The 16,734-nt window shown below is 38.9% G+C and overlaps 1 protein-coding gene across 4 annotated transcripts in view; it reads left to right on the top strand.

Annotated features, from left to right (window-relative positions):
• ARHGAP6 (Rho GTPase activating protein 6) overlaps window positions 1–16,734 on the top strand; it is a 537,825-nt gene that overhangs the window by 507,446 nt on the left and 13,645 nt on the right. For all 4 annotated transcript variants that reach the window (XM_035288889.3, XM_035288890.3, XM_054251125.2 and 1 more), the window contains exon 10: window positions 10,093–10,190. In XM_035288889.3, coding sequence (XP_035144780.1) covers window positions 10,093–10,190 — 98 coding nt within the window. The remainder of the gene's footprint in view (window positions 1–10,092; window positions 10,191–16,734) is intronic.

The following is a 16,734-nucleotide window of genomic DNA, read 5'->3' as shown; positions in this document are numbered from 1 at the left end:
CTTTCTTATTTTTGGTGGCCAGTTATAGTCTTTACTTCTCAAAGAGGCCTTTCCTGGCCACCTTGTCTAAAATGCACCTCCCATCCTCTCCACCGCACACATACATGTACGCATGCACATGTGCACGCACATACACGCACACACACCTGCACTCCCTATTTCCTTTCCCTGCTTTTTCCCCTTAGTCCTCACCACTGTTAACATAGGGTTTTACAAATTTCTCTTGTCTGTTTTATGTTAACTGCATGACAGGATGATTTTTTTGGGACATGGTAGGAACATAATAAATATTGGTTGAATTAATGGATGGCTCAATGGTTCTTCTGTGAGATATGATTTCCATATTACCAAGTCTTATTCCTTATACATATGAAAACATTTGGGTTAGGAGAAATTAAGGATACATTAACTATTAATGTAATCATTCTTGATCTCTTTAGAAGGATTATGGGACTCATATATTAAGAAAAATAACAGCCAGCAGAAATGGCTCACACCTGTAATCCCAGCACTTTGGGAGGCTGAGACAGGTGGATCACCTGAGGTTGGGAGTTTGAGACCAGCCTGACCAACATGGAGAAACCCCATCTTTACTAAAAATACAAAATTAGCCAGGCATGGTGACTCATGCCTGTAATACCAGCTACTAAGGAGGCTGAGGCAGGAGAATCACTTAAACCTGAGAAGCCGAGGTTGCGGTGTGCCAAGATCGCACAATTGCACTCAAGCCTGGGCAACAAGAGTGAAACTCTGTCTCAAAAAAAAAAAAAGAGAGAGAGAGAGAGACAGAAAGAAGGAAAAGAAAAATAACAGTGGAGTAGGAGGAAAAGGGAGACAATTATCTCAAGTCTGGGTCTATGAAGAGAAACTGACTTCTGGAACCAGAAAATTTTCACCAGAATTATATACCTATCTCTGGTATATATTAGCTAGTAACCTCATCTTTTGTTTCTATTTTTTTTAGTTATCAAAAGACTAGATTTGAATGAATGATAGCCAGAATCCCTTCTAGTTCTAAAATCTGCATGGTTCTATGCCCTAGCACTGACTTCCCCACCTTCCTTTTTATAAAACACAGAAGAAAATTAATCTGATCACATTTTAGATTCTCTTGGCATGTTTGGCAGTTTAGAATCTAGTTGGCTATACCAAGGCGGGTGGTTGGTCAGCAAAGCTGATCTGCATGGGTGAACAAAAATGTAATCGTGTATGTAACTATTTTGTTTTGTTTTTGCTTTGCTTTTTAAAGAAGCTTTCAGAATTATGATGATTCCAAACAAGGAAGGATGAAGCTAGTCAGGACTTGATGGTTAAAAGTAGTAATTTTGCAGTTTCACAGTCCTTGGGTTCAGAAGCTCCGAAAGGGAGGCCTTCACTTCCATTAGCGTCAGAAAGGAAGTCTTGTTAGAAGAGGTAGCTATATGCTTGTTCTGGAAGGCACAACAGACCTGGAGGCAGTGACTCCATAGAGGAACCGGTGGAAGGAATACAGAAGCTCACAGAGGCCTGGCAGGGGCCCAAAATTTGTTCTGAATGTTCTAATGTCCTTCATTTTCTGATGCTGAGACTGCCTCTCCCAAGTGGCCATAATCTGAGTTAATGGGAAATGGCAGAAAAGAACCTGGCTTTGTAGTGTAATACAGAAGAGGCACCTAGATACAGAGGTTGACACACAATTTAAGAGTCTAGCTATGACAGTCTTTTAAATTGGTTGTTTGCTTTTCAGGTACTGGTTTGGAAATCCTTGAGCTGGAAACATATCATAATAGCAGACACCATGACCACTCTATCAAAATACCAAGGCAGTAATTATGAAGATGGCTCTCAAACTTGAGTGTGTAACACAGTTGCAAGGAAACTTAGACATTCAGATTCCTAGGATGCAGTCCAGAGAATCAGATTGAGCAACACTGGGATGGGGCTCAGCAATCTGCACTTTCTAGTGAATACCTCCATGGAGTTCTGGTAGTTTCCTAACCACAGCTTTGGAAACCAAATCTTGGGAAACACTGGTAAGGTAGAAAGACCATGTGCATTGGAATGAGCTACCAAAACGCAAATCCCTGATCTGCCACTTATTTGCTATGTAATCTTGGGCCCCCACACCTAACTTCCCTAGCCAAAAGATGGAATGACATGACCTAATTTACAGAGTTGTTATAAGAATTAGAAATGACATTTTTAGGCCCCTAGAACAGAATTAACATACACTAGGCACTAAAAAAAGATATCTGCTATGATTACATTAAAGTGATAAGGTGCCTGCTCTACCAAAGCATGTTGGATGTCTTCTTGGAAATCAAGAAATCAAGCCCACCCTGCCCACACTGTGTATAATGCTGTGAGCTGCTCCCAGACATATATACTCCTAGGCCCTTACTCTGCTCTTCTTTTTATTCTATAGCATTTACTACCTTTTAACCCACTATATAATTTACTTATTTATTATGGTTATTAAAACCTAATAGAATACAAACCTTCTAAAGGCAAAGGTTTTTGTTTGTTCTATTCACTGACATTCACATTACCTAGAAAGTACATGGCAAAAGATGGGTACTCAGTAATTATTTGTTGAATAAATACTGCAATTCTCTATTACTAGAAAAAAATGTATTTTTGCTGTTTGGATTTTTTCCAGTGTCCATACTGCTTATATTCCCTTACTTTTAAATCATGACACTCCATTTCCAATATCAACACCGATTAAAAACTGGCTGACATAAAATGATACTCTGTGGGAGCCCTGGAAATCAAAGAATCATGAATATCTAGACAAAGTCATTGGTATTATCCTAACCAGAAAGCTCTCACTGACTAAATCACTGACACACAAATTGTTCTGAAAATTGTTGCTACTGTAACTAATATTGGGAATTCCAAAGAAAACTCATCATTGCTCTTGGGATTAGTAAGAACTTCAGAGCAGAATGGAGAAAACTGTCAGCTTCTTCCAAGAGCTGATATTATACTATTCTTACTAGGGCTTCTTAGAAGAGGGGCAAAAACGAGAAGACACCACCCTTGCAAACTGATGAACAGTCCGGAGTGCAGTGGAGACGTGGGAAAGCCAGTGTGTTCCCACCCCAGTGAGCTGTCAGCCTGAACTAGAGACCAGCTCAGTGCACGTGGGAAATTTCAAATGAGCACTACTGGGAGCAAGGGTCAGAGGCTGTGATGAGGATTCCAAGTCAGAAGCCAAGCTTTGCTTTGTGTTCTTTTCATTCCCCGGTGCAAATTGCATTTTCTTAAAGCCTCTTTGCACGCCAAGTCAAAGAGTCAAGCATTCATCCAGGTCATCAAGGAAGAAACCACCCCTCCCAATATATATACACATAATTACATATGATTTCTAGTTCCTTGGGCTAGTCATTATGTACATCATCAGCTTTTTAAAAATCCCACTGCTATCTCATGAGGAGTAAGCTAAGTTCATTTGCCCAAGTGATGCAGTGGCTAAATGAATTATTTCTACAGCATGATGCCTCGTCACACAAAAGAAGAGGCACTTTGATGTGGCATCTCAGATATGGAGTCCATTTGCAAGAAAAGAATAATATATTTTAGTCAATCTGAAAATGAGGAATGAAGACCTTTAACAGCAGTAATACTGAGGGACTAATCATAGCACCCCCTGATGTTCACACCAGCAGATGGCTTCAGGAGCCAGCACATGTTCCTGCTATAGCCTGCTCACCTTGTCCCTGTCTGCAAACACAGAGCATGTATACAGTTGGTGTCCCACAAAGGTGGAAGGAAGCAGAATCAAATTATGCCTGAACCTTTTCCACATCCTTTAGCCCATTGCCATGGAGCAAAGACTGCTGATCTCTTTCATCTTTGCTTGAATCGTCCTCCAACATCATTCCACGAGCCCTGGACACTGTATTTGTTCACTTATGTACCTCAATTGCCAAAACACACTGCCTGGCATGCATCAAGCACTTAAGAAATATTTGCTGAATTTAATGCATCTTGACCGTCCAGTGTACCCAGATCCCCTTAAATTATTAAACCACCTGTCACAACAGAACCACACCAAAGATTCTAAGCTAGGCCTGTCCTTGTTTGAGCTTTTGCTCCCATAAACAGCCAAAGTGATTTCTTTTAGTGTGTTTGTTAACTATAAACTGTGATCATGATTTCCAGTGATATTTACTTTTGCTGGGTTTTAAATGCCAAAGCATCCTTCTTGGTCAAGTGTAAAGTGGTGGATTGGTGTGGAACACCCAGTGACAAGTTCTGTAGAGCTGGGTCCTGGGAATAGCTCTTCAAAAAGCCCTTAATCGTTTATCGAGGTGATTTAGTAAATGGAGGAAACTTGTACCATTTTTCTCTCTCAGTGGATGGAGTAAACTACCTCATAGCAATTATACCCTAGGCAATAATTCAAGGTTTCATTTTTAATTTGATCGGGTAGATTTTAATTGTGACAGTTTTATTCTTTCATATGTGCAGTGTTTACATTTTTTTTTCTCTGAAGCAGGAGAGGCCAAAGTTCTTTTGATTTTTGGAATAGCATTATGCTTTGAAGGAACTCATTAAAATCTAAGGAGTTGAGTCTGCAGATAAACACAACCATAAATGGTGCCCTTAGAAAATATCTAGAATTGCTACATGGTTGACTAAAACCCAGTAGAGATTTTGATCTGAAACGATGAATTGTAAATGAAGAATCACTTTGGGCTGGGGTTTGTTTCTCCTCTTTAACATGCAGAATTGCTTTTTTTTTTTTAATGTAATATGCCTTTCACTGTCCTTCTCCTTAGTTCCCATTTTGCTATATACAAAAATCCCAGAAGCAGAAAATGAACATTGTTTAATTATTGAGCTGTCTTTTTCAGCTTTTGAGTTTTTGTATTGATAAGAAAAACAGAGGATGGGCGTGGTGGCTCACGCCTGTGATCCAAGCACTTTGGAGGCCAAGGCAGGTGGATCACCTGAGGTCGGGAGTTCAAGACCAGCCTGACTGACATGGTGAAACCCCATATGGAAAAAAAAAAGAAAGAAAAAGAAAAATAGCTTAAGAACATAGAAAAATTCTGATGATCCTCAGTTGGGAAAGAATGTATTTTCCCACTCTAGAAATGGATAGCAAGAAGATTGTGCTGCAGCATGACATTGGTACCACTGATAAATATAGAGAAACATCTAGACAAGGGCAACATAACACATGTAGACCATGATTCTGGGTGATTTTAGATTATTATTATTTTTAGCCATTTCAGCAAACCACCATGGCACATGTATACCTATGTAACAAACCTGCACCATCTGCACATGTACCTCAGAACTTAAAGTATAATTTTTTCAAAAACTATCTTATTGCTAGGTCTTTTTGCAATTGGTAATCTATTTTCAAATTTTTTTAGCCCTTTTGATTCCCATAATACCCCCATTAAGGAAATGAATATGCACATGTTTTCAGATGTGGGAACAGAATCCTAAAGAAGGTGATTGATGTGTCCAAGTTTATATTAATTATAAACAGCAGAGCCCAAACTGGACTTCGGGAGCTGTTGACTCAGATTTGTTTTTAAGGCATCCTAATTTCTGAAAACGTATGCTTAAGTCAATGGTCTACCTGGATATTTCTTTCTTACTTATTTCAAGCTGCTGTTTCCTATCGGTTTATTTACTTGATTTTTATTTCTCCAATAAGTTCCTAAATTAATAGAGAGACAAATGTTTATCCAATTTAACTGAGCCAGTAGTTTGAAATTTTTGTTAAATGTTAGGAAATGAAATGTGTGGTTATAGCCAAAAATTAGAGGAATTATAGGAAAACAGTACTGGGTGCTGTTGTATGAACATTAAAAAATCAGTTCCAGGCATCATTTCAGATTTCTTACCTCATTTTCCCACTGACCCCAATTTTCTGAACCATTCCTTTATTTTTTTAATGTGGTTTAATAACATAAATTTTGAACCTGCCTTAAATCATTCTGTAGCAAAATGGATTATAAATAAATTAATTAAACTAATGAATTATATACATTGTAGTCAGTTTTGCATAATACATAGGAGAATATTATCTGCCTTCCTGTAATACAGGAAGGAAATGCTGGGGAAGATGCAGTTTTAAATAGGATGGTCAGGTCCCAGATATATGAAGTTTAAACTATATCTTTTTATTTATTTGTAAATAGTATCTCCAAGCCATAATAGTACCATGGGCCTTTTAAAAGGAAACTATAGATAGATTTATAACTGTCACCTTTTCAACTTGCATTTGTTACCAAGTAAGAGTCATATATGCTGCATAAAAGAGACCTCGAGAATTACGATTGCTTGAGAGTCAAGCCTAGTTGAATGAGGAAAACCTCTGAATTGCAGACTAGCTTAACAAAACTTTATGGAAAATTACTTTTTAAGTAATGATACTTTCTGAAACCTATGCTAATAATGCATCCAAGTTGATAATTTATCTTAGACATACCACATACTCTCAAAGAATTAATATTGTCATGTTTGCACCACTCTGAAGGGCTTGCACTGTAATTGTTCATTCTTTAAATCCAAATGGGAATGGATTCATGCTTGGAGCAAAATTTTTTATTACATGCCTAAGCCTAGCAAATTTTAAATTAAACTAACTGGAAGGAAATGCAAGTACTTTCCCTAATTTGTTTATGGAAGTTTCATCTAAAAAATAGATCAGGATATACATTTTTGTCCTACATTATTTTTTGCTTTGCTGTTCATTAAAAAAAAAAAAGAGTTCTCTTTCTTCTCATTTTCACCCCTTAGGTATTACCTTTATAAAAAACTGTTATAATAGCATATGGCTGTTGAGTAATGATCTTTGAAAAAAATACAGTAAAAATTATGTCTTTCTGTTTACTTTACTTTATACAGTAAGAGAATAGATAATCTCACCCTTCACCTAAATGTCCTGCCCTTTCTACTCTCCCCTTTCATTCCAGGCCACTGCAGCTGGTCACTGGGCTTTAAATACCATCTATAGATGTCTCTTAAATGTCTATGTCCAACCCAGACCTCTCCTATGAACTCTGAATCCTTATTGCCAACTATCTACAAGATATCTCCTTCATTTGGATGTCTTGTGACATCTCAACATTATCATATCAAAACTACACTCCAAAACTTGACCCCCAAACTTATCCTCCTGCAGCTTCTCCAAACTGGTCAACAGCATCTCTATCTTTCTAGTTGCCTAGGCCCAAGCATTGAGGTCATCTCTTCTTCTCCCTTTCCCTCTCCTCTCTCTCTCTCCATCCAATAAATTAATTCTATCACCTTTATCTTCACTATCTCCATGGTGGAAATATTTCTCATCATCTCACTCTCCTAGTTCAGAACCCACCATCTTATCTGGATAGATCAGCAGCCCCTCTCTGCTCTCCATGCTTTATCTCTTCCTCCACGTATTCTATGCTCAACTCAGCATCCAGAGTGATGATGCTTCATGTTAGTCATCTGTTCAAAGTCTCCAGTGGATCCCCACCCACTTCAAGTAAGAGCAGAAGTTCTTATCATGACCCAAAGACTCTGTGACATCAGGTCCTGGCCCCATGACTCCTTCCTACCACCTACCTCCTTTCCTGCTCTTTTCCAGCCTCACAGGCCTCCTCATCACTCTTGACTCAAGACCTTTATCATGGGTTTTCTTTTCCTTCCTTTTACCTGGAATGCTTTTCTCCAACTCCTTTATCGACTTCAGTTTCCTGCTAAAATGTCAGCACCTCTAGGACCTGACCATCCTATTTAAAACTGCGACTTCCCTAGCATTTCCCATTGCCTCTTTTTGCCTTGTGTTTCTCTATGTTTTCCTGGTATATTTAAGGCCTGTCTTTCCGTGTTTGTTATCAGCTTCATGAAGACAAGGATTCTTGTCTGTTTGGTTTGTAACTGAATTCCCAGCATCTAGTACCTGGCACTCAGGAAGCATTCACTCGACATTTATGCAATGAATGAAAGGAAGGGAGGGAGGAGAAAAACCCAAGGGAGAAGTATAGTGGTGCTGAAGTAGAGCTTGTATGGGATGACTGCTAGGGGAGAAGATGGGAATGACAGATTGAGGAGAGCAAGCAAGTGGATGGCTTCAGCATGGGGATAAATGAGTTTCCAGTAAGTGAGTATGTTGACCACAGCATTCTGACAAACACATAGAGAAGAAATATGATGCACATGTTTAGGAAATAGCACAAAAATTAGCAAGCTGTTGTATCAAAGGTTCATCAAGTACGTATTTTTCTTTGCAATGAAAAACTCAAACTAACTTAAGTAATTTGAAGGCTCACATAGCTGAACAATCCACAAGCAAATATGGCTTAAGACATAGTTTGTCCCAGGACTCAAATGATATCAAGACATGCCTTTTTTCTCTCTCCAGTACTTGGTATTGTTTGCTCAATTGTCGGCACAATCATCAGGCCTCATATGGATACAAGCCCTGTATCCTCTCGTAGAAGTCTCAGGGAAAACCTCCAGGCTTCTCATTGCCTCTGATGGAGTTGCATGCCCATTGCTCAAGCAACTATGATAATCTGGGAATGGAATGCTCAATAGACTTAGACTAGGATGCACACTTCACCCTTGAGCTAAGGGTTGGGTAGCAGTTGGTTTTCCAGAGGGAACTGTGGTATAACTGTTATAAGAGGAGGGAAATTGAGGCTTTTATGACTAACAGATGACCACTACAAAAGGACTAATGAGGACTTGAACTTGGGTCACTGCAGTTGCAATGGAAAAGAGAGATAAAAAGTAACAGACATGAAATCTAGTAGGCCTCCTGGCTCTGAATGGAGAGGAGAGGGGATGCAGAGAGGCTTTAGTACAACTCTGAGATCTCGAGCTTATGAGATTAGAAGTTAGCAATGTCATTAATGAAGATTCACAATGAAGTAGGAGGCACAGATTTCTAAGAGATGGAATGCATTTCCTTGCTTTCTCATCCCTGTTTTTATTAATAAAATTGTTTCCAGATTCTCAGAGCCCAAGAACCATAGAGTTCTGCAAGAAGCAAGAAGCAAATTCTTCCACCAACCACTTATTTTCAGAAGACTTGTCCCTGCGGTTTTAAAAAGTCTTCTCTCTGAGCTCATGAGTGAGAGAATCAGACTGAAATTTTATTTTCTCTCAATAGTTTGAGTTTCCTTTGGTTGAGCTATCAGCTTCTATGGAATAAGAAACCACAAGTCAGAGCTGGGTTCCATTATCTCTTATAGAACATTTCCACACAGATGACTTAGGGTTGTGAGGCTGTCTTCTAATGTACTGTGGATGGATTAAGCTTAGAGAAAACATATGATGCTCATCTATAGAACTCTAGTGGATGCCTAACAAATTACAAAGTGAGAAACTTTTAATTGTTGATGGACCAGGTACAAGAAAGGGGTGAAGGCAGGCACCAAATAACAGTGACATGTGCAAATGTAGTAGCCAGCGATTTTTTGAGTATTTACCATTGACCAAGCACTGCTTTAAAGTCTCAACATATAAGTCATTTCATCACCACAGCAATGCTTCATGGTGAGTACTATTGTTATCCCCATTTTACACATGAGGAAACTGAAATCTAGGAAGATTCTTGTCGATGTACCTCATCAAGGGTCCTACAGCTAGTGAACTGGTGTGGCTAGGATTCAAACACAAGCAGTCTGACTCAAGTGCCTGCCTTCTTAATAAACTGATCAGATAATCCAGAACTGCTCAATAGAGTCATCATTTATGCCTGTTGTCTTGGCATAATTATAAATGTGAACTCTAGAAAGTGTCCCCATTTGGGCAATAAATTACAAACACTGTTTCTCTTAACCATGATACTTTCCTTATTCAAAACCAAGAAAATCTAGCCTAAGCAATAAAGGCATCCAAATGGTTCAGTTGTATCTCCAGTCATATAAGGGGTGACATTTTGGATTGAATATGACTATTTGATAATCATCCAGTTGGTCCTAAGAATTAAAGCAGCTCTATGGGTTGGCATAGGTTTGGTTTTAACCAGCAAATCACTCTGCTCTCTTGCAACTTTTAGGGCTCTGTTTTATGCTACAGTAAAGTTGTCAATGACCATATTTTGCCTATTTCTGGAATGGTTTTATTTATTGCCTCAATATTTGTCTCCTCCAGGTTCCCCCAGATCTCCAGAATGAAGTGCTGATCAGCCTGTTAGAGACCGATCCTGATGTCGTGGACTATTTACTCAGAAGAAAGGCTTCCCAATCATCGTGAGTATGCCAGTTTTCCATCTTCTAAAGCCACATTGGAGATTTCTATTTTCATTTCTGAGAAATTGGAAAGATTTACACAACTACATGCAGGATGACCTGAATTGGAATTTTGGCAACTTTCTGGCAATTCTGATCAGTCCATCTAACCAGAAAATTCTTCAGTCCCACCAATCCACTTACCAAATTAGACACCACTTTACAAGACTTTGTTTCATTTTCAGCTTTCTCTGGCCTTAAAAGTCCTTTTGACTATGTTTACAGGGAAAAAGCACTAAATCACTGGCAAGAGACTATAATGCACGTCAACGATTCTACTTCTAGAATTCTGATAAGTGTGTGTAGGGGCCCTTAAGACTGCCTGGATGCATCTTACTTATACAGCTTTACCAGTGGGAGTAACCCATTATCAAACCACAAGACAGACCTTAGCAGAGGCCTAGGTGCCCATTTGAAATTACAGGTGTACACCCTCTTGGCTCACCCATTTTTTTATATAGCTAGTATTACTTTAATAAAAATGCACATGGGTCTCTACATGCACTCATGTTTGCAATGAGTAAAATGCAAGCCATGCTGTAGGCTATGGCTTGCTGCCATTGTTTGCCCCCAAAGGAGGAGCACAGAATTTTTTTATTAGCCAGATTTATGGTTACTTCCAGTCTTTGCTGCAGAGGCAGAGGGTGTGGGGATGCTGAGCATTTGGCATAACTAGTTAAGAGCAAAATATAGCATCATTAACCAGGAGTAGTATCACCACCATGACACCAAATCATAAATTTGTGACAGGAAAAGTTGTTGCTATGCTCTTATAAAATTATCACTTGTGTTATACTTGTAATCTACTGAATTTCAACAGTTCTAAGACACGTTGCTCCCATGCCCTATCATCTCTGAAATTGAAATTAATCTTATAACCAATGACAAGCTCCTAATGTAATGCATAGCATTATTTCTTAGTCATATAAAATAACGATATTCCTTGGCCAGGTCCAATGGCTCGTGCCTGCAATCCCAGTAGTTTGGCAGGCCAAGGTGGGCAGATCACCTCAGGTCAGGAATTCAAGGCCAGCCTGGCCAATGTGGTGAAACCCCGTCTCTACTAAAAATACAAAAATTAGCCAGGTATGGTGGTAAGCTACTGTAATCCCAGCTACTTGGGAGGCTGAGATGGAAGATTCACTTGAACTCAGGAGACGAGGTTGCAGTGAGCCAAGATCGCACCACTGCACTCCAGCCTGGGTGACAGAGCAAGCCTTTGTCTCATAATAAACAAATACATAAATAAATAAAATGGTACATCTTAATTGATGGTCTTTCATAAACAGTAACACATGTTAAGTTATTCCTATATGTTGGTGTTACATTTGATAAATTAATTTTCACTTATGATTATTTCAGATACTTAAAAAATTATATTATTTAGAGAAATTTGGCAAAAAGGAATTCCACGTTGTTCAGCCTCCTTCTTTCCCAGGTCATTACATTGATAGCACAGCTAAATTCAGCTTCACTCCATTTCCAGCTTAGCAGGGAAGATCTTTTAATTGGATTATCCTTTTAGACGTACTTTAAAAAATCTATGCCTGTGCCAATCATTATCAGACCAAATTCTGATTCAAATGAGACTAAATTCTGATCAAATAAGAACAAATTCTGTGAAAGTAAGGCCTGGATTCAAGCCCCAAGAACCATGAGTGAATAAAATGATATTCAAATTGTGTAGATGAGCTAGTATTTTATGGTCTTGCTTTTCATATCAGAGAATTAGGTTTACATTTAAGTTGCTCCTAGATTTCTAACCCTTATCAAGGTATAAGTTCTAATTTATATTAACAAATGGCTTTTCTTTTCAGATCATGCACCACCATAATTTTAATGAACTCATTTATTTCCCTCCATTGTGCAGAAAACAGATATGGTGGCATTTCTTTTTATGACCCACTCATTAGAGTGCACTTATAACATATGGTTGATACTATGTGGGAAAGCTACAAAACACACATTTTTTGAAGAAAACCACCTATTTTTGCCTGGCCAAATTTCTGCTTTTGTGTGGCATTATTGGATAAATATACTTTAAAGAAGAGTTGATAGAAGCTATTTTTACATGGTTTTCAAATATGCTCTTTGCATATAAATGACATGGTAAAAAAGCAAAGCTTTCTCTTCTATTAGGAAAAGGAAGAACCATGTAAGCCCATCCCAAGCTGTATAATTATCCAGCCCCTTCTGTTCCCTATCCGTAAGAGTAAGAAGTAGAATTGTAAGGGGTAGGTGAGAAGACCCTAGACCAAGATCTTAGGTGAGTGTCAGGGCTTCCAAGGAAAGAAGAGTGAGCCCATATGAGCTCTGTGTATGTCAGGGGCTACCATTATCAGTGAACAGAAAACCTTGGGAAAAGACTTACTTAGAAGGAAAAGACAGTATTTGGTTTTTGTGTTCCTCTACATACAAGCCAAGAAATGGCCCAGAGGCTGATAATGATGTCATGAAGTTAAAATGCATACATTAATAAATGAATATTTACCTTTAGTAGCCTTTTGGGGCTTGAGATTCCTACCCCTCCAGCTGTCTGGGTTCAAGTGATTCTCCTGCCTCAGCCTCCCTAGTAGCTGGGATTACAAGTGCGAACCACCATGCCCAGCTAATTTTTGTATTTTTAGTAGAGACAGGATTTCACTATGCTGGTCAGGTCTTGAACTCCTGACCTTGTGATCTGCCCACCTTAATGTCCCAAAGTAGATAGTGTTTTTGTGCTTTAAACTCACTCAGTCATTCTTCCCAAACATTACTATGCATAAGTATCACCAGGAGATCTTGTTAAAATGCTCTCTGAATCAGTAGAACTCAGGGAGGTGGTCTATGTATCTGAATTTCAAACAAGCTCCCAAGTGATGCTGATGCTACTGGTCCATGATCCATACTTTGAGTTTAAAAGCTCAAAATATCAAAGCATATTATTGCCTTTAAGAGCTTTCATATTTGTTGGAGGAGGCCTCCAAGGGTAGAATACAAAACAACAGGTGCTGGCCCACTGGCTCTCAGACTCACTAGCCCCTTGGAATAACCTGGGAGATTGAAGAACAACTATGCCTGGGCCACCTCTCAGAGATTCTGGTTCATTTTCATAGGGTGCAATCTGGGCATTGGGATTTTTTTAAGTCCCTTGCATAATTCTAATGAGCAACCAGGGTTAAGAACCTCTAACTTAGATCCACCACATTGGATATCACAAATTTACTATCACATGGGAGTTTGAGTGGAGTGATTTTTGACATTAAAAAGGTATCCTTGTGTTGAGAAAGGAAGGGAACCAATGCTCCAGACCATGAATCTATTTAGAGATTGGAGACGAAAAAGAGGTGTGATTTGAAGTCTCAGAGATGGCTTCTGAGAAGAGGAAGGATTTGCAGTGAACTTTGAAGACTGCAGAATATATAAACAGGCCTGGATATTTGGGGAGCTTTGAAAAGGACCTGGACATAACAGTAATTATGTTGGCTAGCTGGGGGCACAAAAAAGAGGCTGGCCAGCACTGAGGGTAGAAGTCCTTAAATGGCAGGCTGAGGGTTGGTGCTTAAGTCAAGAAGCAGTGACAATAGATTACTGTAAAGCTAAATTATAGTAAATTACAGTACCCCAAACTACCAGATGGTCCTGCCTGCATTGGCAAGTCAATTATCCGTCAGTAACACATGTTTTTATAGTCAGTTATCTGTAAATAACACATGCTTGTGTAGCTTGACTGGTTACAGTTTCAGACCCAGAGCCAGATTGCCTGAGTCTGAATTCCATTTCTATTGGTATTAGATGTGCGGTGTTGGATATAGTAGTTAAGAGTTAATCAATCTGTTGTGCACGCACACTCTTTCTCTCTCATGCGCACTCGCTCTTTCTCTCTCATGCACACGGGCTCTCTCTCTCTCCAGTTTCCTCGTCTGTAAACTAGAGTTAAAGAGTAGCACCAACTTGAATACAGAATTCTGCATTTAGAATATAGCCTAGTTTATAATAAATGCTTAATAAATGTTAACAGTTACTTCAAACTTCACCAATTTATTCATTTATAACTACTTGCCAAAGGTTTGGGCATCACTAGATTCTACTTTGGTTTTCATGAGATAGCAACCTCCCAGGCAATATGACACAAAAGAAAACCCATTCACTTTAAGTTGTGACATTGTGTCTAAAAGCAAAGCCCTATATTTGATTCTAACCCTTAGATTTTTTTTTTTCCTGAAGCTTCTGTTCTCTGCCACCAGTTCTCATACCTAAATAAAGCTTTACATTCCTGTGAGGCCAAGTGGAAACTGCACAAGATTTTATTTGGAGGGGAAAAGAAACAAGTTTTCAAAAGAGTGTAAAACCAAGAACAAGAAAATATTTATTATAATTTCTGTTTTGAAAGGGCAAACACTTAGTGATATTTGGGAATTTAATGTTTTGATTTGAGTTTTTCACTTCTTTATGCAACATTGGTATTGGAGGAGTTAAAGGATAATTCCTAGTTTCTTCTCATGCTTGTCTGCTTAAATGTTTGGCTTCAACCAAAATGGGATGCCAGAGGGGGATTAGAAGAGATTTTTATGACTAAGAATGCAAGACCAGGAGTGTGTGACCAGCCTGGTCTGTCACCCAGGCTGGAGTGCAGTGGCACACTTTCAGCTCACCACAACCCCCGCCTCCCGGGTTCAAGCAATTCTCCTGCCTCATAGCAAGATCTTGTCTCTATGAAAGAAAAATTTTAAAATTATCTGGGCATTGTGGCTCATGCCTGTACTCCCAGCTACTCAGGAGGCTGAGGTGGGAGGATTGCCTGAGCCCAGGATTTTGTGGCTGCAGTGAGCCAAGACTGTGCCATTGCACTCCAACCTGGGCAACAGAGAAAGACCGTGTCTCTAGAAAAAGAGAAAACCAGACTTTCATTTAAAATATTATATATATATATATATATATATATATATATATATATATATATATAATGCCCCTGCCCCCTCCCCCAATACACACACTCCATTCAAGAAAGCCTTTCCAGCCAGTTTTAGAAAAAGAAAAAAGAAAAAAAAAAAAAAAATATATATATATATATATATGCCAGGCGCGGTGGCTCATGCCTATAATCCCAGCACTTTGGGATGCCGAGGTGGGCAGATCACGAGGTCAGGAGTTCAAGACCAGCCTAACCAACATGGTGAAACCCCGTGTCTACTAAAAATACAAAAATTAGCCAGCCGTGGTAGCAGGTGCCTGTAAAATCAGCTAGTCAGGAGGCTGAGGCAGGAGAATTGCTTGAACCCGGGAGGCAGAAGTTGTGGTGAGCTGAAAGTGTGCCACTGCACTCCAGCCTGGGTGACAGAGCAGAGACTTTGTCTCAAAAAAATAATAAATAAATAAATATATATATATATACACACACACACACACACACACACACACGCACAGGCGCGCACACACACATATTTGTCAGGCATATTTACTAGCATTATATATGCTCTTTTCTTCAAAGGTACTTAAAACAGCTCCCCTACCCTTTGAGTTAAGGATGTGAGGAAATAGGGGATAAGAATGGAAGGTTAATCAAACAAGACAGGATATGTTGAATGTGGGTATTTGCAGTATAACAAAAGAATCACGGTAGGACTGGGACTTAGTGAGAGGCAAGTGAGACACTCGCCTAGGCACAGATATTAAGGGGATGCTGGAAAACTCAGCCATCAAAATTGATTATATTGCAAGAAAATATTCTTTTTTAAATCCAAACTAATGCCAAAAATGTTTGATGAAGAAAATACAAAAATTTAGAAGTACTAGCCATGCTTAGTCATAGTAGAACCTGAAGTCATATTTTATTATTTTTATTTTTTGAAACAGTGTCTCGCTCTGTTACCCAGGCTGGAGTGCAGTGGCCCCACCATGGTTCACTGCAGCCTCAACTGCCTGGGCTCAAGCAATCTTCTGTCTCAGCTCCCAAAGCAAGATCTTCAAAATCTACTTTGTTTATCTTGGTTCCAACTGAGAGAATTGCTATGTTTGACAGTTTATCTGGACCACGTGACAATCTTAAATAAATTTTAATTAATTAACCTGGAATAAAATAATAAGGAAATTCTGTTAGGGTATCAATAAAATATTTAAATTTAACATAAATATTATACATTCAAATGTATCTGCTTTTCAGTTTTTCAATATTTTTCAACTGCTTTCATTTTCTGGGCAAAAACTTGTACATAAAACCATGTATATAGAGGTGGACAGTTTTCTTTTGCCTGAGGCATCTCGGGTTCCTAAGTTCCGCGTAAGGGATGCATTGCAGAACTGAGCATGATTAATGTGAAGATCTCCCATAAATCCAGAGCTCAGGAGAGTTCAGCAGAGCTCAGATCATCTGTGACACAGTAACTAGTTTCAATAACAGGTCTTGTAATTTTTAAATATAGGCTTGAGAAAACATGTAAAGATTTGCTCTTATTCTATCAAGCCTCAGGGGCTTCCCAGAAATAGAATATTAATTAAATAAGACTAAGTAAAGTATCTTCCCTTC

The sequence above is a fragment of the Callithrix jacchus genome, chromosome X (genome assembly GCF_049354715.1).
Source record: "Callithrix jacchus isolate 240 chromosome X, calJac240_pri, whole genome shotgun sequence".
Taxonomy (NCBI): domain Eukaryota; kingdom Metazoa; phylum Chordata; class Mammalia; order Primates; family Cebidae; genus Callithrix; species Callithrix jacchus.
The sequence above is the reverse complement of the archived record's forward strand: the minus strand, read 5'-3'. Positions and strand labels throughout refer to the sequence as shown.